This window comes from Miniopterus schreibersii (genome assembly GCF_964146895.1).
Source record: "Miniopterus schreibersii genome assembly, chromosome: 9".
NCBI lineage: Eukaryota > Metazoa > Chordata > Mammalia > Chiroptera > Miniopteridae > Miniopterus > Miniopterus schreibersii.
This window is the reverse complement of record NC_138118.1, coordinates 3,546,148-3,573,268: the sequence shown is the minus strand read 5'-3', so window position 1 is coordinate 3,573,268 and position 27,121 is coordinate 3,546,148. Positions and strand designations below refer to the sequence as shown.

General features: G+C 55.1%; 2 protein-coding genes across 8 annotated transcripts in view; one reads left to right on the top strand and one right to left on the bottom strand.

Moving 5' to 3' along the window:
- ZNF746 (zinc finger protein 746) overlaps positions 1–7,882 on the bottom strand; it is a 38,999-nt gene extending 31,117 nt beyond the window's left edge. The window contains exons 1-2 of one of the 2 annotated variants that reach the window (XM_081147212.1): positions 7,679–7,882; positions 429–1,747 (exon numbers count right to left, since the gene is read on the bottom strand). The gene's annotated coding sequence lies outside the window, so the exon portion shown is untranslated. The remainder of the gene's footprint in view (positions 1–428; positions 1,748–7,678) is intronic. The other variant, XM_081147211.1, reaches the window with a different exon arrangement.
- An 84-nt stretch (positions 7,883–7,966) lies between these two features.
- Positions 7,967–26,928, top strand: KRBA1 (KRAB-A domain containing 1). Of its 6 annotated transcripts, XM_081147194.1 has the most exons (18): positions 7,967–8,181; positions 10,564–10,690; positions 11,167–11,280; positions 11,991–12,125; positions 13,069–13,209; positions 14,096–14,227; positions 14,388–14,612; positions 15,169–15,321; positions 15,980–16,201; positions 16,657–16,830; positions 17,236–17,409; positions 18,769–18,921; positions 19,872–20,045; positions 20,637–20,867; positions 20,949–21,080; positions 22,377–22,481; positions 23,010–23,171; positions 24,674–26,928. In XM_081147194.1, the coding sequence occupies exons 1-18, from the start codon at positions 8,170–8,172 to the stop codon at positions 25,585–25,587; spliced, it is 3,480 nt and encodes a 1,159-aa protein (XP_081003320.1). In that variant the 5' UTR covers positions 7,967–8,169; the 3' UTR covers positions 25,588–26,928. The 6 variants fall into 6 exon arrangements, with proteins under 6 accessions (XP_081003320.1, XP_081003319.1, XP_081003321.1 ...); XM_081147193.1 differs by lacking the exon at positions 7,967–8,181 and having other exon boundaries at positions 10,550–10,690; positions 13,072–13,209; XM_081147195.1 differs by lacking the exon at positions 7,967–8,181 and having other exon boundaries at positions 10,550–10,690; positions 14,430–14,612.
- Positions 26,929–27,121: the final 193 nt, after the last annotated feature.

Genomic DNA, 27,121 nt, shown 5'->3' with positions numbered 1-27,121 from the left:
CTCAGAGGGCAATTTATAGCCTTAATACATCTACAGTACTACAAAAAAAAAGACAAAAGTTAACTAAGCATCTATCCCCAAAATGCATGAAGGGGACAGTAAAATAAACCCAAAGAAATAAAGAAGAAAATAATAAAGATTAATTAATGAAAGCATAAATTGATGAAATAGAAAAATATATAACAGATAAGGTCAATGAAGCAAAAATTGTTCTTTGAAACAAGTAATGAAAATGATAACCCAGACAAGACTGACAAAGTAAAAAGAAAAAATAAACCTAACAACCAATATATGGAATTAAAAAGGATACATTATTACAGTTTCCAAAGATGTTAAAAAGATCATAAGACAATATTATGGGTGACTTTATGCCAATTAAATACAATATTGAGATGGCATGGCAAATTTTCTAGAAAAATGTAACTTACTTGAAGAGAGCAATCCTTTGTCTGCTAGATGGTCCTGGTTCTCTCTTCCTCCTCACTAATCCACTCTAGTTGGGTTAGCAGGACTAAGGTGGTTCAAGGGAAAAATACAAGATTTTAGCTGATACTAGTGCTAGTATGCCAACTTCCTATGCAATTAATGGCAAAGCTCCATACTCTCTTGTCTTCCAGCAAGGTCATTTCCTTCACCCAAAAGCTTCCACTGTTATATAGTCCCTCCAAACTTCCCCATAAATATATGCTGTGGTACAGAGAAAGAATGTCTTCTGTAATACTTGGGAGGGTGTATCCAATTGTGTCCACCCAAGAACATGTTTTCCTGAGATAAAGAAAGTTTGGGGAACTAGAGACATCCTAATGTATTATTGCTTGTAACTTCTCTCTAATAAATCTCATTTTATACTTACACAAGTAATATTTGTCCCCACCCTCTAGTTTAGTTTTACCAAAATTGACACAAGAAGAAATTGAAATCATGAATTATCCTTTAACTACTAAAGAAATTGAATTCATAATGAAAAATTTCACTATTAACAAACAAACAAACTCCAGGCACAGATAGTTTCAACATGTGTTATACCAAACACTTTAGAAATGAGGTAAATTATTATTCTTATTATATCTTACATAATACACTTCTGGAGAATAACAACTAAAACAAGTGGTACCTTTCCCAACTCATTTTATGGGATTAGTTAAATTTGATATAAAAATTAACAAAGACAGCAAACGAAGAGAAAACAATAGTCCAATCTCACTTATTAACATAGATTTTTAAACCATAAGTAAAAGTATTAGTAAATCAAGTAACTATATTGGCATAGGACCGTTAACACTTTTAGGGACTCCTAAATCTACTCAGCCACCTTCTTTTATCTATTTCTTGGAGTGGGTCGTTCTCTACCTATATTAACTGAAGAAGTGGAAGTTGGGAAGGTCATCGCGTGTCCTAGTTGTAGTTTCGTAGAAAGTGCCCTGAATGAAACGTCGGCCCATGGGGGTCAGGCCCTCACTAAGTGGGTTTGGAGAGACACCTCAATCAGGTGGCGTTTCTGTTTCTCATGATGGCGCAGGCGGTTGACTTGAAGGCCATTCTAACAACCAATGTCCATGCTAATCCAGGCTGCTGCCCACACCCAGGGGCTGTAGGCCAGCACACAGGCTGTGGGGCTTTTGAAGAGGGAGTCTATCTTCTGTTGCACAGCCGGTTGATGAGTTTTCACTGAAGCAGCTCTGGAATCTCTCAGAAGAGGTCCATCCTGAATTGGCTACTCATAAGTTTATAGGTCGTCTGGGTGTGGCTGTAGAGATGTAAAGTATTAATTAACTCCTACCATAGCGGAAGGGGGTATAGCTCAGGGGTAGAGCATTTGACTGCAGATCAAGAGGTCCCCAGTTCAAATCTGGGTGCCCCCTATTTATTCCTAATTTTGACCTTTTCCATTGGTGCTGAATTTCAATTTCTTCTTACTCATGAGACATCGATGTAATTTTTTTTTTCCTGAAACCGGTAAATGGTGAAACTTTAATGTGATCGTTGGTGGTTCTGAACTCCAAATATAAATAGAATCACCAGAAGAGTTCATGAAAGTGCCATTTCCCAGGCCCCACCCCAGACCAATTAAATCAGAATGTTGTGGTGGAGCCCAGGTACGGTAACTATTCCCCAGGGCTCCCAGTCTAAGCTAAGTGGAGAACCAGCCTTAGAGCCTCCTGGAAGCCTTCTCAGACGCAGGTTACCACTCCCCACTCTGTCTGTCCAGCATCCTGTGTTCTAGGTCTCCTCTCAGTCATCCTGTGTGTACCTCATTTGTAACGACCGTCACAGCATCTTCCAGGAACAGCTGCCATTTCAGCATATCTTCGTTTTCTTAATTTTCCCCTCCTCAGTCCAGACATTCTCCTTGGGGTGGGCTGGAATTGGTCTATTTCCCAGCCTAACCACCCTGATCTGGGGCTCAGTGGAAGAGCCCCTCAGGGGGCTGAGAGAGTTTGCAGAAGATGAAATATCAGCCTGTTCAAATATAACTTTAGGCTGTGTAAAGATTAAAGACAATGTTGCCCTGGTGGGTGTTGCTCAGTGGTTAGAGCATCGGGTCGCCCCACCGAAGGGTCACGGGTTCGATTCCTGGTCAAGGGCACGTACCTGGGTTGCAGGTTCGATCCCTGACCCCATCAGAGAGTGTGGGGGAGGCAACCAATCGATGTCTCTCTTTCTCTCCCTCCCTCCCTTCCACTCTCTCTAAAAAAATTAAAAGATAAAAAATCAATGGAAAAAATATCCTTGAGTGAGGGTTAACAAAAAAACACCACCAAAACAATAAAGGCAATGTTATATTTTATTCAAGCTTAAAAAGCAAACTGCGGCAGAAGGAACCAGTGAATTTTATCAAGCATCTCAAAACTGAAGAAGCTGCTTCTTTCTATGGTGTGGGGAACAAACCAGCAGGGTGTTGGGTAGACAATCTCAGAATCAGCTGCGGGTTCAGAGACACAGTGTGTAATTCAGATGTACATCTTTTTAGTATCCGTTATACAAATCTCTTATGATCTCTCTCACAGCTACGTAAAATACATTGCATGACCCTTCAGGTTTATAGAAAAAATCAGAAGTTTATATTTTAATGGGCTAAAAACAGGTTCTTACAATAAAACCATTTGACAGCAGGAAAGCCTTAAGTATTTTTTTATATCGATTGGCAGGAAAGCACAGCAGAGAAATCGCCGTTTAAGAGAGAGCATGGGGCCAGTCTAGTCTTCCTGGAGACGTCTAACCGGACAAGTCGGCAGATAGATCTTCACCTACCTCCCTGGGTCGTCAATATTCCAGATTCTCTGAGTTCTCTTATCATCATATGACATTAGTGCCTGAAAACACGAGGCTTTTTATCTTCAAGGATGTGCTTCAGTCTCCCTTTAGTTAAAGCTGATTCCTTTTGCTAACAAGCCTTGATTGTTTAATTAGCACTTTTTTCCTCAAAGAGGTGGCTTTTGTGACTCCAGTTTCATAATCTCTTAGAACTTTGGCTTAGAGCCGGGTAGCCTGCCCCTTTCCTGTCCCTGCCCCCCCCCCAAATGACACTTCTGATGTTGAAAATGACCACAGGAGTGGCAGCCTCCATCTCGCCGCCTCATTACTTCAGGTCCTGCCACCCAATCCTGCTTGCCACCTGCCTCTGAACGATCCGCCACCTGCAGCCGGGTGGCCACGGCCAAGGGCATCAGTGTAAAGCTGCATCTGTGAAGGCCTCGGATGAGCCCAGCTGGCTGTCCGTCCAGCACCTGCTGGGAGAGGGGGTGAGGGCACAGTGTGCTCTCCTGGAAATGCAGCTCTGAGCCCTCGACCTCCTGCATCAGACAGTGCAGCGGGGCCAGGGACTCCCTTGCTAACAAGCTGGTCGGAGGCTCACAACAGAGTCAGAAGTGGGAACCTCCAATTAGCGTGGTGCCCCGTGTCACAGGCTTGAAAAGAGGCCATAATTAGAGACATGCCTAAGCACAGACACCTGATCAATAATAGGGTCGGGCCAGATCCACAGGGCTGCTCTTGGGCTCTTTCCACTCCTGCTTCTTCCCCACTCTGGGGAGCAGGTATGACCAGGCCCACGGCCTTCGGCTGCCTCCCACTCCCACAGCGGCAGCCCTGCTGGGCCGGAGGAGATAGACCTTCCCAGGAAAATGACCCCAGTGGCTTCCACCCCACGTCTGCTACTAAACGAGACAAGTTCTCCAGGCGTGGGAAACTGAACCACAGGCCTTGTCCCCTGCAGCCAGATGTTCTTCCCCTGAGCGAGAGCCCACTTCCAACTGTTTCCTAATTGACACCATTTCTTGACTGTGGCCTCCCCCGGCTGGGATTTCCCAGGAACCCAGTCATTTCTGCTCATTCCCTGTCAGCCCATATCCTGGCTGGCTCGCCCTCTCCTGGCCGTAAGCTCCCTCCCCTTTCCCACTGACCCCTCACCCAGGCACAGACGCAGAGAAGGCAGCCCCTTCGTGACCTTGCAGCCCCCACTGACCATCTCCAATCTCCCCACCCCAACTCCCTCTAGGCACCTGCCGCCAGCCTGGGCTCACCTTTGCCCAGGTCTGGTTTCCTTTGAACCTTTGTAGTTACTCTCCTTTTATAGCACAATAATTTTTTATATTAAACTTCCCCGGTTTAAATGACTGTGGTTTCTGCCTCCTGATTGGCCCAGACTGACGCATATGGCCCAGCCCAGAGCACACAAAAACCACTGAAGTCCTTGCTGTTTGCTACTTAGTGGAAGGTGGTATCAAGGCCATTTATCTGTATTTGGCAATAAAGCAAGTAGCCACCAGGGGGCACCCGGATTTGAACCGGGGACCTCTTGATCTGCAGTCAAATGCTCTACCCCTGAGCTATACCCCCTTGGGTAGTAAAAGCTCCTCCCTGCCCTATTTCAAACCTGTGTAATCAAGCATTCCACAGTGTACAGTAAGCTCTACTCAGTCTTGGTTGGCCAATGAAACTGGCAGGCTGACTGGAGATGCCTTTCTGGCCATGAGTTCACCCTTCCATTCTCCAGAGACCTCCTACCTTGTCTAATAGGCATGTTTTCGCTCTAGCTCCCAGTAGGGCAGTCCCAGGTTTGAGAACCCCAGTCCCTTCATCCTTCCTTCCTTCCCCCCTCCCTCAAGCTCTGTCCCCTCCTCGCAGCATCTCTCCTTCTTTCCCTCCTTCCCAGTTTCCTCACATCTCCCACTCTCCAACCCTGCCTCCCCCTCTCCTCAGTCCCTGCCTGAGGCCATCACCTGGGGTCTTGGCTGAACCCAGGGGAGATAGCACCAGAGTGGCAGCAACTCCCGAATCCTGGGCAGACAACCCAGTAAGCTAGGGCAAGGCCACAGCCCCCTCCCCCCTGGCCCCAGGTCTGTGATCAGAGGTCCCTCTTTCCCTCTGCCCCACAGCGAGGGAGTCCAAGTGCCCATATCTCTCCACCTGTTGAGGACACACACCAGTCCTTCCTGAAAGGCACCAGGCCCTAAAGACACGGAGGATTAGAGGAAGAGCAGTAACCTCAGGGGTGTGTTACATGGCATCCGAGACCAGTGCGAGACCACAGAGGGTGCTAAGCTATGCAATGGAAGATCAAGGCCGGGGGGGGGGTTGTCTTTTCTCGTTCCTGTGAACTTATATCTTTACTTTGTTATGAAGGGAACATATTTCGCTTTAAAAGTATAATCTAAATTCTAAATAAGTATTTATTCCAGTGAACAGGTGCCTTCAGTGTGGCTGCTGGTGTGAAAGGGCCTGGTCCCAGGTGTGTGGAGGTCTAGCGCAGTGGCTCTCAAAGTATGGCCCCAGACCAGCAGCATCAGCATTTATCTGAGAACTTGTTCATCAGAAACTTTTAGGGGGGGACCCAGTCATCTTTGTTTTAATAAGCCCTCCAGATGATTCTGATGCACCCTAAAGTTAACGACTACTGGTCTATGGCAGAGTTCAGAGTATGAGCAGTTTGACGGAAGACCTTGGTTTTAATCCTGGCTTTCCTCACCAGCTCTGGCTGGTCCTGGGACTGGTGCTAGAATTCCCAGTCTATCCCCTTCTTGGGTGTTTCAGTACCGGAGTCTTCCAGCAGGTGGCACAAAGGGAAACAGATGTAGATCTATGACAGGTGTTTCTCAAAGTGGGGTTTCTTGACCCTCCACAAGGAGCTTGTTCCTAACTCCAGATCATATCTGCATGTCTGACAAGCTCCCATGATGATTCATAAGTACAGGAAATCTGAGGACAGCCCCAGGGGTACAGTGCATGCACCAGGTCCAATCCTGGGGTCCCACATTAGCTTTTCCTTGTGGTCCTTGAGCTGTGGGGCACGTTCATGCTCTGCTAAGCCCACATTCTAGTCCCCTTGATCGTCTCAGGTCTGCATAAACCTGTTCAGATGGCTCCAGTTATGTAGCCTTTACATTTTTGACTGATGGGGGGTAGGAACATGAGGAAGGTAAGATAGTGATTGGCTTAATTGTAGGGTCCTAAACCCAAAGTCCGGAAGAGTAGATTCAGATCCTGAGCCTTAGGAGCTCAGTAACCCCGAATCTGTTTTCAGATACCCACTGTGAAGGGCACAGACTAGTGACTCTGAAGGCCCTTCCAGCTATAAGTGTCAGTGCTTTTCCAGAAAGGGCAGGCAGGTGGCCACAGCAAGGGGAGCCTGTGGCTTGTTTTGCATCAGGGAGATAAAATGGCAGTGAGGCAGGTGTGGCAGCTTCCAGGAGGCACAACCTGAATGAACACTGGTGGAAAAAATTTATAGGAATAGTGGGCATGAAAGGTATTACTTAGGCTTATGCCTACGCCGGAGGGTTATAGCTCAGGTGTAGAGTATTTGACTTCAGATCAAGAGGTTCCCGGTTCAAGTCCAGACGCCCCCTACCTGCTCTCACTTTTGCTTACTGGGGCTGATGTTGAAGATTTAGCTTCTTTCCCTAATCCTGAGCCTTAGGATACCGAGTCCTCCAAAATCTGGAAAAAAGTCAGGAGTAACTTAAAACCTTGTCACTAAGCACCACGGTCCAAGAGCGATAGGTTGCTCCAACTCTAACTTTTTAATTTCACTTACCACAGGTCTTGTTCTACATAGGCTGGTTTAAGTTCACTTTTTTTTATAGATATATATGTTTTATTTTTCAAGATTAAAATGAAATTTATTATTTTTTTTATTTTAAAAATAATAAAACTTTGTGAAACAACTATTTTATCCCCCATTTCTCCATGTTTTCATTGCCCCAAACCAGTGGTGTGCTGGTGAATGTTTTAACCACCAGCTCTTGGGGGGAGGGGCATTGCTGATTTTTTTAGTGTTTCCCAGTGTCGTGGTGTAAATAATCTCACCGTGGCCAATTTTAAGCTACAAGCATAACGTCACTGAAGGTGGAGCTGGGAAGACATGCTCACAAGTGATTCTCCGACGCAGGCCAGCTCGAGCGCACCACCGTCTCTAAACCATCTTCCTCACTCTGTCCTGTCCAGCAAATAGCCACCCGGGGTATAAGTGACACGCGGGTCAATGCTGCGGCGAGCCAGGGGGCGGGGTCCCAGGGGAGGGTGCGCCGGGGCCTCGTGGCTACTCCCGCCCACCCACGCCCGCGGCCTGCGCCCCCGGCCTGCAGCCCCTCTCCACCCCGGGGACCCGCTGCCCCGCTCCCCGGGGGCCTGGGTCACGGTCCGGGGGTGGGGGTCCCATTCATCCGAGCGCCCTCACCTGGCACAGAGGATGCGCGCAGCACGTGCTGGATGCAAGGAAAGGATGGAGGGACGGAGGGACGCGCACACGCGCGCAAGCACGCCGGAGCTGGCCACCCGGCGGGTCTCTGCGCGCAGCCCCTCCGGGCAGCTCCGCGGGGTCCCGGGCTGCGGCGCAGAAAAGGGGTTCTCGCCGGGCCTCCCGGGGCTCGCCCCGCCCCCCGCCGGTGCCGCGGCGCCCTCTGGGAAGTGTAGTTCGCGCCTGCGCCCCGCCAGCCGCCGAGGCCGGGGGTCCTCCGGGCGGAAGCGGGACCACCCCTCCCGGGGCGCAGGGCGTGGGGCGCGCCCTCCCGGTCCCCCCGCCGCGGTGCGCGGCCCCGGCCCCGCTTCCTCCCGCGCCGACCTCGGGCCCGCGGCCGCCGGCGTCGCCGAGGGTCGCGCCGCAACCTGCGGGCGGGGCGGCGGGCGCCGGGCCCCGCGCCGGAAGCTGGCGGCGGCGGCGAGCCCGGGATGGCGCAGCAGGTAAGGCGCGGGACCCCTCGGGGGGCCGCCTGCTCCGCGGGGCGCCGCGCGGTCTTCGGGCGCGGGGGCGAGCCCGCGACCCTGCAACTTTGGGATCGCGCTGTGCGGGGCGCGCGGGCCCGGGGCGCGGGGTGCGGGGCGCTGCGCTGCGGCCCCGGGCGACGCCTCCCACTCCCCGCCTCCAGCCTGCACGCGCCGAGGGCTTCGCTCCACCTTTGGGAACTCGGTCCTGTGGTTACGCATCGCGCTCCCTCGGCTTCGTTCTTTTAATTAATGATAAGTTGTCCTGGGAGCGGTGGGCATGAAGGCCTCGGGGAAATGAGCCAAGCTGGTACTTTTATTCCTGGTAGGATCCGGGACACACTCCTCCCCCCACCTCCTATCTGCCCCCCGGGAGACATGGAATTGGGTCCATGCCCACCACTCCCAGATTTTTACTTCTAGGTGAGGTGTAACCCCGGTAGCTGAAGGGAGAGCCCCGTCTGTCGCAGCCTGGGCACAGGTCAGACCAGTTGCGGGCAGGTGCTAGGAAAACGGGATGACACCGGTGGGGAGTTGGCACGCGTTCTTCTTAGCAGGCTCTTGGAGCCATCTGTGTGATTGACGTGGCTCATGACCTTGGGCCAATCTCAGGCAACTGTAGACTCCATGGTTGGGGGGTGGGGTGGGGATTGGGTCTGGGGCAGGCTGTGTCCAGGCAGAGCAGTCACTGTGCCAGGACCTTGGTGTCATTAATGCCCCACGACCTCTTGGGAGGAAGGAGCAGCCAGGCATACTGGATGCCTTGGGAACAGGGGCAGCCTCCCTTGCAGCTCTGGCTGTCCAGTGAGCAGCCCAGGGACACCCTTACTCAGCTATGCCCACCAGCCCCATGCTACGGCCTCCCGATTCCAGTTTCTTCGTCTATAAAATGAGGGGTTGGACCACTGATCTTTCAGATCGCATGTTTTGGAAGGGGGTTGACCTCACACTAGGTAGCTTCCTGGAGAAGGTGGCCAGGAGTGGCCTTGGGAAGCAGTGGGGCACAGTCAGATGGAGAGGAACAGGGAGGGCCTCTTGTTTTCCTGTCCAGTGGCACTCCCAAAAGCTCAGGGGCATGTGAATGCAGCCCCTGGGGGAAGCAGGGTGCAGAGTCTGATCTGGGAGCCCAAGCCTGAGACACTCTGCTTCTCCCCTCCTCGCTTCAGACCCCCCTGCCCCTCACACCGGTTAAGTGTGCCACCAGGGTAGGGCGGTTTTGTTAATCTTACGGGAGATCTGAAGTGCTCTGAAACACGTACGGGTCACACCTCTGCTGATCTGTGGGCCCCTGAGAACAGAGCCCTGATACGTGTCACTCAGCAGCCCGTGTGTGGGTGTTAAAGGCAGAGAGGGCAGGGAGAGAGGCAGATGGAGCTGAGAGGCTGGCTGGGGAGCTGGGGCACCTGGTAGACGTATAAGTGGGTGTGTCGGGGAAACTACATGCCCACGATCCCCATCACTCATCATCGAGTAGGGAGGTGTCTGGGCTGGCCCCCATTTCCAGCATGGCCTGTGTTCCACGCAGAGGGGCCTGGGATGGGGGCAGCTGATATCCCTGGTCAGGGAAGTGGCCTTATGAGAAAGGTGGGCCCTCTGTAGCTTTGCATGTCTGTGCTATCAGCACGTTCTTCCCTGGATCTAACTTGCACCTGCCGAGCCCTATGTTGAGCTACCAGGAGATGGAGAAGAAAGGAGTGCCCAAGGCCATCCCGACTCGTTTCTTCTCACTGGCCTCCTGGGGGGGGGGTGTCTTGGTGGAACTCTTGTTAGCAGGGGCAGAGCCTGATGTTGGTCATTACACCCCTCAGTTATGGTTCTCAGGGAAATTGACTTATGCTAACCAGACTCATAGAGGACAGATACATAAATCAGAATAGGCCATTTCCTTAATGTACAGTAGTTTCCCCTTATCCGTGGCTTCGTTTTTTTGCGGGTTCAGTCACCCAGCTTCTGGTGGCCCTGCACATTCCTTGGCTTGCGGCTGCATCCCTCCAATCTCTGCCTCTGTTGTCACATGGCCTTCTTTTGTGTCCATGTGCCTCTCTTTTTCTTATAAGGACACCAGTCATGCTGGGTTAAGGGCCTCCTTTACTCCAGTATGACCTTATTTTAACTGATTACATCTGCAGTGACCCTTTTTCCAGCTAAGGCCACATTCACCAGTACTGGGGTGAGGACTTCAGCATGTCATTTTGGGCACACAGGCAACTCCCATCGCTGTCTCATGAGCAGATTTCTGTTGCTCCTTTGCTTGCTCCCGTGTGTCGGGTGCCCACCCCACGCTTTCTGCTCCCCATTCCCTGGTGCCCACCTGGCCTCGATGGGATGGAACCAGCTAACTCCCTGAGATTGTGCCCACAGGTGTCCATCGCCTTCCAGGACCTGGCTGTGCGGTTCTCTGAGGAGGAGTGGCAGCTTCTGGGGGAGAGGCAGCGGGAGCTCTACAGGGATGTGATGCAGGAGAACTATGAGGCGCTGGTCTCCCTGGGTAAGGAGCTGGCAGTGCCCTTGGGCCTGTCTGGGGAGGTGTGGCATGAGCCCCGGTTGCAAGTGCAAGGGGGACTGGATCCAGCAGCAAACATACCCAGAGTCTCCCTGGGACCCTGGAGTCCCCACCCCCACCCCCAGGCCTTGGTTTTCATGTCCAAAAGGAACACCATATGAGGTGGCGTTCAGAGAGCCTCAGCTGAGCTGGAGGCCTCACTGATCTTTTATGCCATTGTTGCTTTTATGGACTGCACTAGGGTTCTGGGTGTGCTTCGGTGGGGTTGCTAAAAAGCTGGCAGAAGCAGAACAAGGTGGTTTCCGAGGTTCTGATGCTGTGCAATTCCTGGGGTTTGGGTGGTCATATGAACACGTGTGTAAACAGGTGCATGGATGTGCAGGTGCCCGAGCCACCTGCTCACTTGTGCTTGGGGGTGGAGGTGAGCTTCCATTCCAGGGGGACTCTCTTTTCTTCCTCAGGGACAGCTGAGCTGCTCCCCCTCTCTGCCTTCCTGTCTCCTGCGGAGCCTGGACTGGCCATGAGCAGGAGCAAAGCTGGTGAGGGACAGGAGCCACCTAGGGGAGGTGCCCTAGGTGAGTAATATGGTAGGCCAAGGCCAAGCCCCTTTGGGTGTTCTGTTCCCCCTGGGCCCAAGTGGGCCCACTCTTGTCCCTCCAACCCTGTGGTCCTCAGCCCCCAGTTTCACTTCCCATGAGACACTGTGACATCAGTTGTCCCTACCTTGACCTTTCACCCCTTGTCCCTCTGGGCTGGGAGCTTGGTACACTCACCCATTGCATGACCCACTCAGAAGAAACCTAGGGTCGCCCTTGGAGTGCATCACCTCTGTCGATCCCCTTCCTGCCACCCACCTGAGCTCCTGAAGGTGTGCCACAGGGCTGGCATCTGGAGACCTCAGATGGTAGATAGGACCCATGGGCCCAGTCTGGGCGGGGCCCGGAGGTTTAGGGGGCTGCCAGGAAAGGTAGAGGGCTTGGATGTGGGAGGGGAGGGAGAGGCAGCCCTCCTTGGTGTTCCCCTGGGAGGAGTAACAGGTAATGAATGACAGTCTATAGAAAAAGAGGCCAGTTACCCAAGGTCCCAGCCCCTAGTCCTGGCTGTGCCCATGGGCAGGTCACCAGGCCTGAGCCCCGGTCCTCTTTATCTCATAGCCATCGGTTCCTCCTTTGCCACTCCTTATGTGGCAGGAGGACCACATGAGATGCTGGCGTGAAGACGCACACAGAGGCGTGAGTGCTGAGCTGACGTAGGGTGTGGGGGTTCACTGTGGCCTCTCCGGCAGGAGGAGCACCCCAGCACAGCCTGCACCTCACCGCCCTGGTGCAGCTGGTGAAGGAGATCCCGGGGTTCTTGTTCGGGGAAGTCGACCCTGAGAGCGGGGGAGCCAGCCTGGATGGGGAGCGGGCGAGCCCCGAGGGTAAGTCGGGCAGCAGGGCAGCCTCTGCCATCCACAAGGTAAAGTTCAAGCTGTGAGCGTCCGCCGGCTGTGTGCCTGCTCACTTGCTGCTGGACCCTAGCTGGCGTCACCCCGTGTCATGGACGCCCCACGGCGTGCCTGCTCTGAGAGCACTCGGGTAGTTGATGAGACAGCAGCTTCTGGCTTTTCCCGTAGTGATTTCTACATAGTGGCTCCTACGCGGCTTCATCCACACCCTCGTGGCCTCGTCACTTGTGCCCTGCGTGGCAGGTGAGGCCAGTCCCTGTTCTTTTTTTTTTTTTTTAATGTATCTTTATTGATTTCAGAGAGAGGAAGGGAGAGGGAGAGAGAGTTGGGACATCAATGATGAGAGTGTCGTCATTGATCAGCTGCACTCCCCCTGCTGGGGATCGAGCCCCAACCTGGGCATGTGCCCTGACCGGGAATCAAACAATGATCTCCTGGATCCTAGGTTGATGCTCAACCGCTGAGCCGTGCTGGCTGGGCCTGGTCCCTCTTCTATAGGTGAGGAAGACGAAGCTGTACCTTGTCTGAGTGGCCAGTGGGGACAAAGGTCTGCCTCCCAGCCAGTGCTCTTCCCCTGCACCAACCTCTTCTTCCTTCCCTGTGCCCTGCTCACCTGCCCTTCTCAGCTCAGGCCTCCCCTCCTCCGGGGGTCTGTCCCCATCAGCCCGAGCCTAGGGGGTTCCTTTGAATCCACTCAGTTAATGGCAAATGGAACAGAAAGTGGAGGTGGGAGGTGTCTTAACAGAATAAGACCCAGACTATGAGTCGACATTTTAGAGCTCAGGGGTGACAAGGCAGAGCTTACAGATGTTCTGGTCATTGTTAGTGGAACACAGCAAGGAAGGGCTGGAATGGAGCACTTTCCCTGCTGCTGGGCTTAAATCCCAGCTTCCAGTGTCCTCTCTCCTCCCCACAGCAGCTGTGACAGTGGAGACTGGTCCCCTGCTCAACTGCCTTCCAGACACACCCGTCAGCCAGCCTAGTCTGGCCACCACGCCCAGCTCCTCGTCTAGCGGTTCACCCAGAGCCAGGGGCCAGGGAAGCCCCGTCCCCATCAGTGAGTGTGACCCTGGAGTCAGGGGGACCGGACCCCATACCCTATTCATTTTTTCTAAGACTTGGTTTCCCTCGTTGCTAAATGGGGACAAGTTCCCTGGGGAGCAGGACAAGCGCTCGGACTTTATGAACCAAAGAGCAGGTGAGGTAGGTGCCCAATGCCGGGCCACCTCTCACCCAGTCCAGCTCCTGGAGCACTGTGTTCCTGTCGCTCACGCGCATAAGTGGGGGGTGGTCGCTGACATGCACGCCCATCAGGTAACCTACCTGTGCGTGCCTGATCGATTCTCAGACCTTCTCATCAAGGCAACCCTGAGAGCAAAGGAGGGCAAGGGTAGCCATTAGAATTTCTTTGGGGTCTCACTTTATTTTTTAAAATTCTTACAAATTTATCATTTGTCTGAATGTCTGTTGTTATTTAAAATGTTTTAAATTAATACGGAATAAAATTGGCACTCCTGAAAGACATACCCCATTTAGCCTGTGGATTCAGGTGTTGCCAGGGGTTCTACATCTCCACGTTTGAGAAGCATGAATGCAGAGTGAGGGGCCACATGTTAAGATTGCTGGTGTCACTTGCTGAGCCAAAGTCAGAGGCTGGAGTTGGGGGAGGGTCCCAGGCATTTGGAGTGAACAGTCTTGGTATTTACAGTTACACTAGGAGACAGGAGAGGACACCCTCCGCCCTCCCCGCCTTTCCCAGGCGAGACTGCTGGAACAAGCCTTACAAGGGCTGGCTCTGCAGCCAGTTCAAGTTCCCGTGACTTGGCTGCCCCCCTGGGATTTAGGGGCTGGAGATGCCTGTCCCTCTGTGGGTACCAGATCGGGGCGATTGCCTGGGGTCAGGAGCCAGGGCTAGAAAGGCCTTCTTGTCTTTCTTGCTACAGAAACTGCAGACACACCGGGGCCTTCAGAGAAGGAAGGCCCTGGAGTCCCAGGCGGGGAGTGCAGTCCTCCCACCTGCAGCCCAGGCCAAAGGAAGAGCCACAAGAAACAGCAGAGAGGGGCTTCAGGGGCAGGTGAGAGGCTGGCTTTCCTGAGAGTGGGGTCTGTCCTGGAGCTCAGCAGAAAATGGAGGCTTGTTCCTTCCTCTCCCGTCTCAGCCTCTTGATGACCCCCAGAGCAGACACTGTCCCATTCTCACTGGTGGGATGTCTCAGATGCCCTGTCATCCCACAGCTGTCACCATCAGGGCTGCATCGACCTTGGCCGATCTTGCAGGTCCTGCAGGAACCTCTCCTGGGAGCAGCCCCTTGCAAGGCCTCATCAACTGCCTGAAGGAAATCCTTGTGCCTGGGCCCCAGCACCCTGAGGCACCCCTGAGCCTACCACCTCCTGTCCCTGGCCTGGGTGTGTCACGGCTACCCAGGGTGGAGCTGGGACCTGGAAGCCTGCCCTGGGGAGGTGAGTCCTGGGGACCTGCCTGAGGTCAAGGTTTCTGAAGCCCCTAAAACTGGAATTGGCCTTCTGTAGCTATTTCCCTGTAAGTCAAGTGTCTTCCTGAAGGATCATTCTCAGCTTGGCTGCTCCAGCATCATCGGGGTCATATTTCAGGAGCCAGATGGTTTTCTTAGAGCAGCATCTGGGCAGCTAGGAGAAGAAAACTCAGAAGCAGACCCTGGATCCTCTTGTGTTCTTTACTTGCCCTAATGTGGGACCTCAGAGGAGGAGGTGCTGAGTGAGTGGGACACTGAGTGCGACACTTAGCGTGGACTTGGGGAATCGGGGCAGCATGGTGGGGGCAGGAATGCCTGTCCCGCAGTCCAAAGCCTGTTAGCTGTGCAGACTGAAGGCTCCTGAAGCCTTTGAGCTTCGGTTTCCCCCTCTGTAAAAGGGGATCATTGTTCCCACCTCTGGCCCTAAACTCTTTCACCTGTTTACCCGGATTGTCCACCTGTCATTTCTCACGAAGACTGAGGACACTGGGCTCAGGGTGCAAATGTGTTGCTTTTTCCTGCAGTGAAAACAGAGGCAGCCGGGGAGTGTCCCCTCCAGGGTCTGCTGAACTGTCTGAAGGAGATCCCAGTGGCCCAGGACACACACCCCAGCCCTTCAGGAGTGGGGGACCCGCGACTGCAGGAGGACCCAGGGGCCTGGAAAAGGAATTCTGGAGGTAAAGGCCCCCGGCTGGGCTGGAAGGGCCCTGGGCATCATCCATACCTTCCGCTGCTCAAGGCAGGGCCATGGGGACCCTCCACAGGAGGACACTTGGGCCACACTTCCGTGTGTGAGTTATGTGACCAGATGTCGGGGATTGTCACCATAAGTGGAGCTGGTCACGCAGGAGGTGTTTCATCCGTCTGTGATAATTTTCCAGGTCAACTCTTAGAGGAGGAGCCCTGAATTGCAGAAGGAAGGAGGGGGTGGTGTAGAGGGAGGGACTAAGAGCAGAGACAGCTCCAGCGCAGTAGACATTCGGGGCATAATTTGTACGTGGGGGTTCTTGTTGTGTCCGTGTGGGCTGGGTAGTATTTCCATGCTCTCAGCTCACCCGTGCTCAGCAGCTTCTCAGGACTTTGAGAAAGTGGAATTGAGACTGGTGTGCTGGCCTTGGAGGAAAGACCCTGATTGGTGCAGCCTGGGGAGGGCTGGCCTGGCTCCTGTGGAAACCTCTGGAGGCGTCCACATGGGGCTGGGGGTGGGGAGGCTGGTGGCACAGGGAGTGTGAGTTGGTTCATCTGCTGGTGACTGAGCGGTGACTGCCTCAGAGGGGAGACTGCCATGGAGACCCCATCCTAGCCCATGAGGGCCTCATGGAGGGCTTCCCGCAGGGCCCAGACCCCTCCAGACCCCTTCTCCTGGCCCCGGTACTGGTGCTGACGCTGGCCACATGCTGTCTGTGAAGATGGAGGATGGCTGGGCCAGGAGCCCCCCCGTGCCAGTGTCCTGTCAGCTCCGCAAGCGGACACACAGCCCCTCTGCCACCCGCAGCTCGGGGGGCGATGGAGACACCAGTGGGGTCCGAGTGCCCAGCTGGGGCCCAGCAGCACAAGGTGAGGCCCGAGTCATCTGCTTGAGTCCTGCTGGGGTTCTTAGCAGCCCCTACAAAGTTCTGCCCGCCCACAGGGGAAGGAGCAGGCCCAGTCCACAGGGGAAGAGCCAGCTGTCCTCCAGCAATTAGTGCCTCTCCCAACCTCCGCCCTCCTTAACCCAGCCCATGCCCAGTGAGCCCTCCCTCATGAGGACCTTCACTTGCAGAGGTTTCCTGACTTCAGGGAGCTAGCTGGTCATATGTGTGGCTCTCCCACCCCCAGGACCTGGGGACAGTCTGTCATCCCTCCCATATGAACAGAGCAGACCTAAGTCCCCCCACAGGAGGGCGCCTGCCTGGAAGGCTCCCATAGCAGCAGGACTTGCCACCCCAGCAGAAGGCGGGCAGGGCAGCCATCCTGGGGCCAGGCCAGGGGACCTGCCAGAGATGGTGATAGGGCCATCTCCCCTGTCCCAGCCAGCAGTGCCTCGAGCTCACCCCTGGAAGCCCTGGAGGCCTGTCTGAAGGGCATTCCCCTGAGTGGGTCGTTACCTCCCCAGCCGCCAGCCACCTCTTGGTTCCGGAGCCCCCAGCCAGGAGACCCCGGGTCTCAGAGGCCCGAGCTGCAGCCCCGAGGACCACACAGTCAAGGTAGACTTGGCCATGGGCTGGGGTGGCGTTTGTCCCTGCACACGCATGGGGGGGCTGTTAAGGACACCGTGATGTCCCCCTCTTCTCATCCTGGGCCTCTTAAAGTACAGGCCCTTCTCCCCTCCCACCCCCTCCCCGTCTCACGCCTGCCCCCAAAGAGCTGGGCAGTTAAAGTGCCCCTGCCCACCGCCTTCTCTAAGAGCTCTTACTTTCTAGCCCCATGAGAACAGTGGTTGGGGCATGTGGGGTAATGTGCTGTGGTATTTTAATCAGTGCCCTAACCAGTGGGGAGACCCCGGTGGAAGATCCTTTGTGCAGGTCTCCCGGGCGCCTGCCCACAGCTCAGGGCCCCGGGGATCTCGTCCCTAGTGGCTTTCCCATGATGCCCGCTGTGCTTTTCTGCAGGAGTGACTATGGGGCCTCTTCTGGCTCTGGGCCTGCAGGGCTTCGCCAGAGATGGCCCTGCCCTGCCCCCAGGCCCCCGCAGCACGCCCACCAGCTTCTCCTCATCCAGCAGCACTGATGGGGATCTGGAGTTCCAGGTCCCGGAGGGTGGCCAGGGGCGCAGGCCTGGGAAAGGTGAGCTGACCAGCCTGAGCTCGGGGTTCACCCTGGGAAAGGATGGGAGGCGCCCCAGCCTGCTGTGGTGTCCAACTGGCCCCCAGTCAGGTCCCATGCCCAGTGCTGCCAGCAGATCTGGGATGCCAGACAGAAGAGGCACTGGACTTGTTTTGGGTGGGGGCGTCTGTTTTAGCGCATTGGCTCAGAAGGGTCAGGACAACATGTGAGATCTCTTAAAAGATAAAAAGGGGTCGCCCTGGCCGGGTGGCTTGGTTGGAGCGTTGTCGCGTACACCGAAAGGTGGCAGGTTCTATTCTAAGTCAGGGCACATACCTAGGTTGCAGGCTCAGTCCCTAGTTGGGGCACATATGGGAGGCAGCTGACCAATGTTTCTCTTTCTCTCTTTCCCCTTTCTCTAAAAACATATCCTTGGGTGAGGATTTTAAAAAAAAAAAGTCCTAGCTAGTGTGACTTGGAGCATCGTCCTGCACACTGAAAGGCTTCGGGTTTGATTCTTGGTCAGGGCACATACTTAGGTTGCAGGCTCCATCCCCAGCCCTTGTCGGGGCGCTTGTGGGAGGCAACCAATCGATTTGTCTCTCTCCCATCTATGTTTCTCTCTCTCTCCCCCTCCTCCCTTCCACTCTCTTTGAAAATCAGTGGAAAAAATATCCTCAGGTAAGGATTAACAGCAACAAAAAGAGTGTATTTGGTGACCTGCTTCTCCCCAGGTCTCTCTGCATAGAGGCTTTCACGGTGAGCTGTCACCTCTAGAATCTTGCAATACTCTCCAGTGTCCCCTCTTGACCTGCAGAATGGGCTCCTCCCTCTAGAATTTTGGCTCATTTAGTTCCTGTTGCTTCCACAGCTCCCTGTCACCGGAAGGGTGGTTTTTGCAATTTATTTGGCTGTCTCCTAGTTGAACTGCATTAGCGTTGGTCTTCCTTGACCTACCCCATCACACCCAAGAGGGCACCTTTAGCATCCCCCCCTCTTTGAGTAGTGAGGGCAGCCCTGCGGCGTTCGGTCCTCGGGGCCGTCCTGTGGCAAGGCTGGGTGGTAGCATCTCTCACAGAGGTGGAGCTGGGTGTCCTGACCTCATGCCTGCGACCAGTCTCCCTCATCACAGCCCGCGGGCCTGACTTTCAAGTAGGCAGCCGAGACACATTGCCGGAGCCTGAGCAGGGCTGCCCAGAGCCAGGACTGACACGTTTCTGGGGCCAGGTCTCAGTTCGGGTGCCCTGCTCTGCCACAACAGGTCCAGCACTCTGTGCCTCCTCTTAGGGGCCCAGTTGCCCTGGACACGGTGCAGGTAAGGTCCCCGGGGTTCACAGAGACCAAGCTCTGACTGACATGGCAAATGTTGGGTTTCCATAGGAATCCCAGTTGGAAGCGCCCCACTCCAGGGCCTGGAGAATTGCCTCAGAGAGATACCTGTACCCAGGTTACAGCCGGCCTGGTCTTGGTCCTCAGCGGGCTACAGAGAACCACGGAGAGTGGAGCCTAAGAGCTGGACGGCAGACAAGGAAGGTAAAGCATGGTTGCCCGGGGGTCTAGGAGCAGGAAAAGGTGTCCTGTACTGGTTCCCCGGGCGCTGCCTCCCCCAGCAGCCAGCGGGCCCACATCCACCCGTGAGATAAAAAGATGCTCTGGAAACCCCCGGGGCAGAGGCTACTGTGAGGCCAGAGATCCAGAGACCACCACCTCTAAGTGGTGGGTGCATTCAGGCAGGGCCCTCTGCTCCTGAGTCCAGACCTGAGCCAGGCCTTAGATGTCTGTCTGTCTGTGTTTTTTTGTTTTTTGTTTTTTTTTTAAGAAGAAGGGAGATGGGTGGGTGGGAAAAAGAAAGATTTTCTGTTTTTTATTTCACTTCTTTATGCATTCACTTGTGGCATATTGGGACAATGCTTTAACCAACTGAGCTATCCTGGCCAGGGCCAGGGCTGTTTTTTTTGTTGTTAACCCTCACCTGAGGATATTTTTTCCATTGATTTTTAGAGAGAGTGGGAGGGAGGGAGGAGGGGAGAGAGAGAGAGACACACATAGATCCGTTGCCTCCTGCGTGTGCTCTGACAGGGCTCGGGATGGCGCCTACGACCCAGGTATGTGCCCTTGACCAGAGTCAAACCTGCAGTCCTTTGGTCCTTGGGCCGATGCTCTAAACACTGAGCCAAACCAGCCAGGGCCATGGAGGAGTGTCTTTCGATTGTGGCTGTGCTGGCCCCATGTGCCTTGGTATCTGACATAGCCGCTGAGCTGCAGGGCTCCCAGGAGTCCAGGTAGCTGGGTCTGAAGAGATCCCAGAAGATTTGGGTGCCTCTGGGAACATCTGCAGGGCTGGTGTATGCCCCACATCTGGAGCTCATGTGCCCAAGAACCCAGCGATAACAGGGGTGTTCTCTGTCCGTTAACTTCCTTTCTTTGGTGCCAACACAGGGCCCTGCAGGGCTGACAGTCCTCTTGGCCTCTCGTTAAAACAGGACTGAAGAGCGAGGCATGTGAGCTTGTCCACCTCAGGGGGGACGTGCCCTCCAGGAGCCTGCGACCGGTGAGCCCACAGGCACTCGCCTCTGGCAGCGTCCCCGCCTGCTGCCAGCGAGGGCCCAAAGACCATGCGGCCCCCAGGCCAGGACCATGGAGGTGGCTGCAGGACGGTGAGCTGGCGGCTGCCCCCAGCACTTCCTGGCGTGTTTTCCCTCCAGACAAAGTGTTTGATGAGGGGATAGGTTTTCTCCTGTCTCGGTTCCCGGGTGTCATGTACCCCTTCCCCCCGCCCGCTGAGCACGGGAGCCGGTGCAGGGCTCCCTCTGCTGCTGCAGCCACGTAGCTTCACCTGCAGCAGGACTCCATCCTAGACTTGCCCAAGTGCTGGTCGGCTCAGACTCGTTTCAATAAATATGGTGTTTCTAACACGCCCATTGGGCAAGAGCTGGCTCTTGGGGCCTCCTGGGGGCTTAACAGTCTCTGCTGTTGGACAGCTGGTCCTGAGGGAGTAGAGTAGGGGGGCCCAGGGCCTTGCTGGAACCCACTCCTAGTGGCTTTCAGGGACTTGAGTCTTCTGGAAAGTTCCCCATCTGGCTTTCGGAGCGGCTGGGGGCCTGGTCAGGCCCTGGCTGCACTTCTCTTCACCGTCACGGCAGAGAGGGCATCAGGCCCAGCAGAGCTTGTCTGCAGCCATTGGCTGGACTGTGTGCCTGTTCATCCAGGCCGATGGGCAGAAGGTTCTTCTGTTGTCATTTGCCCAGGGGCAGCCACCATGCCCTCCCCACTTCACTGCCTGGAGAACTCTCTGAAGGGGATCTTGCCTGGGAGGCCCCTGCGCTTCGCCTGCTTGGCTGGCCCCAGCCCTGGCCCCGGCCCCAACCCCAGCCCTGGCCCTGGCCCCGGCACTGGCTCCAGCTCCAGCTGCAGCCTCGGCAGCTCAGAAGGAGAAGACCCAAGGCTGGAGCCTGAGCTCTGGCACCCGCTCCTGCAGGGTAAGCTTGTGGGGCAGAGAGGAGGCAGGGAGCTATGCCCCAGGCTGGGGCCACCACCCTGACACCAGCTTTCTGATGCAGGGAGGGACCCTCTTCCCAGCAGCAAGAGTCCTGGCCCCCCAACCCCAAGCCCTGGCGGCCTACCTACTGGCAGTAGCCCTGGTGAAGGCCCCAGGAGAGCAGAGCCCAGGGACCACTTCAGTCTCAGTGCAGGTGAGCCTGGGGTCTCCTGAAGGGGTGTGTCCGCAGGAGGGCCACAGTCTAGAGGCTGGGTTCTCTGAGTCCCACCTGTCACTTTGCCTGACACTTGCCAGGAAGTTCTCTACTTTTGTCATGCAGGAGTTCCCCATATGATGAGTTGTATCCGAGAGAGAAGGTGGGGCTGTTGAGGCACTCGGGCTCCGGGAGTGTTAAATGAGAGTGTTTCATTAGAGAGCCTGGCAATGAACTTAATGTGTACAGGTTATAATATGACACGTAGTATGCACACATTGTGTACACTTAGTAATGTGTACACACACACACACTGTTGTGTGGGCCCCAGCCTGTGGATAGTGACACTCTCACTAGGAATGCCTGAGGCGCTCACCCACCCTGTTCCTCAGGGGGAGCCCCACAGACATTCCCCCTCCCAGGCCAGTTATTCTGGCTGGGCCGCCCTGTGCTTCTTGCTGTGATCATAGGATGCACTTCAGCAAAAACCATCAAAGAACATTGAGGAACAGGATTTATGATTTTTAAAAATGTTTTAATTTATTTGAAAGGTTTTTTTAATTGGTTTTTAGAGAGAGAGGAGGGGAGAGAGAGAGAGAAACATCAATATGAGAGTGAGACATCGGTCGGCTGCCTCCACACCCTTTACCAGGGATGGAGCCCTCAACCTGGGCGTGTACCCTTGACCAGGAATCTAACCGGCAGCCTCTAGGTTCACAGGACAATCCCCAATCAGCTGAGCCACACCAGCCAGGGCAGGAGGAACAGGATTTATTACTTACAGGTGGAGAGAGAAAGCACGTGAGCTTGAGGGCCTAGGGCTCTTTGTCACCGTAGTCGTGGTGGGGTATCTAGGGTTTGGTGGGTTTGCTCTTTATTGGCTAATTTAAAACATGAGAGTGGGAATTGGGACACAGGAAGGGAGAATCAGGGTCATTCAGATGGTCAGTTACCTTGGTCACCTAGGGCTTCTGAAAGAGGGACTTCCTGGGGCTGGGGCAGGCTGGCTCCTCACCTGGTTGTTGGCCAGGAGCTGTCATACCCTTGGTGGTGTGTTTGTCCGAGATGGACGTCTTCTGAAACAGACGCCTCGGCAGTCCAAAGCTTAGCATCAGGGACTTACACTACATGTAAATAATATACATTTAAAAAATTTGGCAATAAACATAAATTATCAAAAGTGAGACTCCACCTGAGAGAAGTTAGACATTGTCCTGTCAAGAAAGCTGGGCATGCGGCCTGCTACCCCAGGCCTCCGCATTTCTCAGTCCAAGCCTGACCGAGTGTTTGACCCAGCAGGAAAAACAGAGGAGAAGACCGGAGGCAGACCCCAGGTGCCCAGGACAGAAGTGTGCTTGGAGACCCTGCATCGGCTTGGCCCCCTGGGCAGCGCCCGAGGAGGTAGGGGTGGGGTGATTGGTCGGGGAAGGGGGCTCCCTTCGAATTCAAGCTGGTGAGCCCATGCAGTCCTTGGCTTCTCTGCAGGCCCAGGCTGTCCCCACGTTCCTCACTGCCCAATGGGGCTTGGGGGAAAGAGTACAGTGGGCTGGGCATGGGCCATCCAGTCTCCCACAGCCCACAGGGTGCCCCTAGCATGTCCCTGGTAGAGTCTCACTGCTGGGACCTGCAGATCAGGGCCCTCTCCACCCCCTCTCCCTGGACCCTACCCCCTGGTAGAGCCAGAGGTGTCGTGCCTGAGCTGCAGAGGACCCCAAATACCAACGCCTGTCACATGGGCCTCAGCGGGCCACTTGACCAGAGTTGGGCTCCCTGGTGGCCCAAGTATGTCCATCTTGCCTCTCATTTAACCATTAGTTGAGAGCTGAAAGTTTAATTTTTTTTAGGTTGTGTCCAAATACTCCCATGTTAGAATGGCTCTGTCAGAACGATACATGTGCAGCCCCCGAGTGTTCTGTGCTCTTTCTGCAGGGCCAGCTGGGGGGCCCTGCCCTGCCCCTCGGCCAGAGAAAGGGCTGGGGCCTGGGCCCTGCCTGCCACCTGGGTCAGCTGCTCGGCCCCTGTCCTGGAAACTCAGGGTCAGTGAAGAATCCAGGGGCCTGGAACCTGGACACAGAGCACCAAGTGCTGCAGGTAAGCTGGTCATCAGGTCCCCTCAGGTCACCAGGAGCCCTGGGCACAGGGGTGGGAGGGAACAGGTTAGCGTCTGCATAGCCACCTCAGCTCCTTCCTGCAGGGTCAGCTGGGGGAAGTTTTTCTTAATATCCTTCCAGGCTTGTTTGGATCACAGATAGGAAGAATTTCACCTTGAACTCATTTCAGGTTGCTTATTTCATTTCAGTGTTTTCTCACTGAAATAGCTGGCTTTCTCATAAAAGCACAGGTACCTTTCAGAGGCAAAACAGAAATCGAGACTTGTACCAGAGTAGATACCCCCAGAAGCAAAGTTTGGAGTTTGAATGGACTTTAGAGAATAAATAGGGAGACTGAGGCCTGGTCGCGTTGTGTGACCTGGCCAAGGGCATCCGAGAGATGCAGATGTGGTTCCGCATCACACCTCCCCTGGAGGAAGCTCCTCCCTGAACCACATTAGAGACACGGCAGCGCTCCCGGTTCACTGTAGGGCACCCATGGATTGCCACACACCAGTCGGGGAGTATGGCCCGCGGCAGCTCCGGGGCTGGCAGGCCGGGCTGCTCCTAGCTGTGGCTGTTTGATTAAGGGCACTGCGCTGGCCCGAGGCTGCCCGCCCGCGCCTCTCCCTCAGACAGAAGTGTACCTGCCACAGCAGCAGGGTCACTTGCCCTTAACTCAGATCCTTCTCGAACTTGACCAGGTGACGAGGGTCCTTCAGCCCCTCCAGCTTCACTCTTTCCTCTGACTAAAGCCCTGGATGTGCTGATGAGGAAGGAGCCAGGCTGGGGCTCAGGGCAGGGGAACAGCTGGGACTCGGGGGGCAGGGGGACAGCTGGGCCTCTGGGGGCAGGGGGACAGCAGGTCTGTCTGAGGAGGTAGCAGGGCTTTCTTGTGAGGTTTGCTTGAGACAGAGACTAGTTCCAAGGGAACTTAGGGTGAAGGATTAGGCGATTAACAAAAAAAAGACTTAAGACCCTCTGGATCTGTAACTTCTGAATATGAAGGACAGAGGTCGGGGTTGGGGGATCCCTGGTGGTTTGCTTATGACCAGTTGCACTGGGTACTGACACGGGCTCTTGGTCACCCCGCTGTAAGCACCAGGCCCCAGGTTGGACCAGCCCTCCTGGGCCCTCTTCCCAGGCCCTGCCCATTGACTCTCCAGGGCATGGGTAGGTGCCCTCAGGTGCCATTTGGTCCCAGAGATGGCACAAGAATCCTTTGACCCTTTTTCTAGAAAGTCCAGTGTCCTAAGAAATCCTAGTTACCACGGAGACCCAATCTGTGGTTTATTCTGTCCCTGAATTTGGGAAATGGCCGGGAGATGTGGCCAGTTTTGATGTCATGAGCATTGTCATCGATGTTCTCAAGCCCGAGTCACTTCTTCCCATCTAAAGTCAGGCCTTAGTGGGGCAGGATGCTAATCCAGGGAACCCCTGGTGGGAGAGAGGAAGGTCCCGAGAGCCTGGGAATTCTCACCCACATCCCTGCTCTGGTTTTAGCCAAGACTGAAGGGAGGCCACTTCCCAGAGGCCTGCCTGAGCCGCCCTCCGCGGCTACCGTCCCTCCTGCTTTGCCACCTGCCTCCCCACGGCCACCGTGTCCCTGTGGGAATTCCCTGCAGCAGGAGCTCTGCAGCCTCAGCGCCGCCCTCTCAGAGAAGCTGGATCGGCTCGCCGCCGCCCTGGCAGGCCTGTCTCAGGAGGTGGCCACCATGAGGACCCAGGTGGATCGGCTGGGGAGGCGCCCGCGGGGCCCTGGGCCAAAGGGCCAGGCTTCCTGGCCGTGGGCCCTTCCCCGGGGACCTCACTGGGCTCATGGCCTTGCTCACAGACACCTGCCCTACCGGAGGCAGAAGGGCCCCACCAGGCTGAAACCAAAGGTCCTGCCCGGCCAGGCGGAAGGCTGCAGGGCTGGAGACGCCTCAGGCCTCTCCCGTGAGACACTCCACCTGGTACCCCAGCTGCCTCCAGACACCCCCCAGGCAGAACCTTCCGGGACCAGCTGCAGCCCTCAGCAGCCGCCATCCTCCGCATGCAGCCGTGCCGTGGTCACTGTGCACCCCCCGCTCAGACACGCTGGGGGCCCCCAGAGCCCCCCTGCCTCTTCAGTGCCTGCTGCCTTCCCCCCTCAGACGGCCTCTCCTGCCACCAGTGCAGATGCAGAGCCACCCGCTGCGGCTGCGCCGGCCAGGACCCGAAGCTGGCCCAAGGACCCAAACGGCCTCTTGGCAGGAGTCAGAACCCTCGAGGAGGAACTGTGGGGTGGAGAACATCGGGGCCCGAGGTGGGGGGCCCCTAACCGCCTTCTTCATCAGCTCAGCCCCGAGGACGCCCTGCCCCCGGCCGCCTCTCCCAGGGCCCAGCCAGCCCCTGCACGCCGCTCCGGCCAGACCTTCCCCATTTCTGGGCTGTGAAGGACTGGACGTCCCCCTTGGCCTGACCGCCCCAGGCTCCAGGATGCGTTTGCTCGGGGGGGCCTCCACTTGGGGTGCATTCCTCAGCCCCATCTCTGTTCTTGTTGACTCAGGTTCATTCAGATTTTGCTCCCCACCCATCGTTGCCACCAGAACTGCCACAGCTCACAGGCGGGTGGTGGCGTACACACCCGTGCACAGCCCATGTGCCCGGGGCGCTCGGAGCAGCTGCAGGGGGGCCACACGAGCCCCTTTCCCTAGCACCTGCCCTTCCTGCCCTCAGCGCTGAGACGGCAGTGGCTCTCACCTTCCCGCTGAATACGGGCAAGATTTTATTTGGGGAGAAAGCCACTCCTTGGTCTAAGTTGGATTCACCCGTGTGGATTCTAAAAGTTACAAAGGGTTGCTAAGGGAAGGTTGGTGCCTGCAGAAGGGGTGAAGCTCAGTGGGTCCACGCCAGGGTGTGGCTGCTTGGTTGGTTACCAGTACTGGGACACGTGGGCTTGGTCACCAGGATGCAGTGTACTTGCAGCCAGCCCACTCTAGGTGTGGTCCAGGTCCAACCAGGCCGTATAGGAAATTCAGATCTTTTTATTTTTTAAAGAATGTGGAAAGTGAGTAATAAGATGAAGGGTAAGATGCTCCATGATCTGCAGCTACATTCGTCCCACAGGTCCGCTGCCACACACACCAGAAACCGTCACGGTGGTTCCCTGAAAGCCTCCAGAATCACCAGTTTGATGAAAAATCTGAGCAGTTTAGGACTTCAGGAGTGTGTCCAACACTTTGGCCGACTATGAGGAAATGTCAGTTTGGTGGGAGAAACTGAGGGGCCTTTTTTGAACTCAGGAATTCCAGGGGTCTGGAGAGTGGGGGGCCACAGAAGGCTCTGGCTCTGCCTGTCACCAGCCTGGCAAGTAGCCCGGAGGACGGCGCCTGGCTGACCTGGCATGACCTTCCCTCCACACGCTCCAGGGGCTACTTGCCAGCTTGAGGCTACTGTGAGGCAGGAAAGGGAAGGTCCCACTTCAACCTGTCAGAACCAGTGAGATCCCCACCGGCTCCAGGCTACCCCAGAGGGGTTCAGTGGTAAAGAGGCTGAAGTGAGGTGGGGGTGCAGGGACCCCAACCCACTGCCTGTGACACCCCATGAGGAGGAGCTTGGTTTGTTGGCAGACAGACATGACCCAACTTTTGTGTCTGCGTTTTAGATGTGGCTTCTGTAAACAGCCTGTAGTTGGATTTTATTTTTTGATCCAGCTTGACAAAATTTTTCCTTCCTTCCTTGGAGCCCTGAATCCATTTCCATGTAATAAAGTTACTGACATATTTGGATTTGAATACGCCATCTCATTTTCTGCTTCTGTTTGTCCCACTCGTTCTGGGGTTTTCCTTTCTTCCCTGCCTTCTGCTGTATCGCAGTGTTGTGGGGTTTGTTTTTATACATTCCCTTTTCCCTCTGCTGGCCTCAACATTAAAAGAACTAAAAGCATCCAAATATATGATCACATTTGGGAGGTTTGGGCATGCCTTT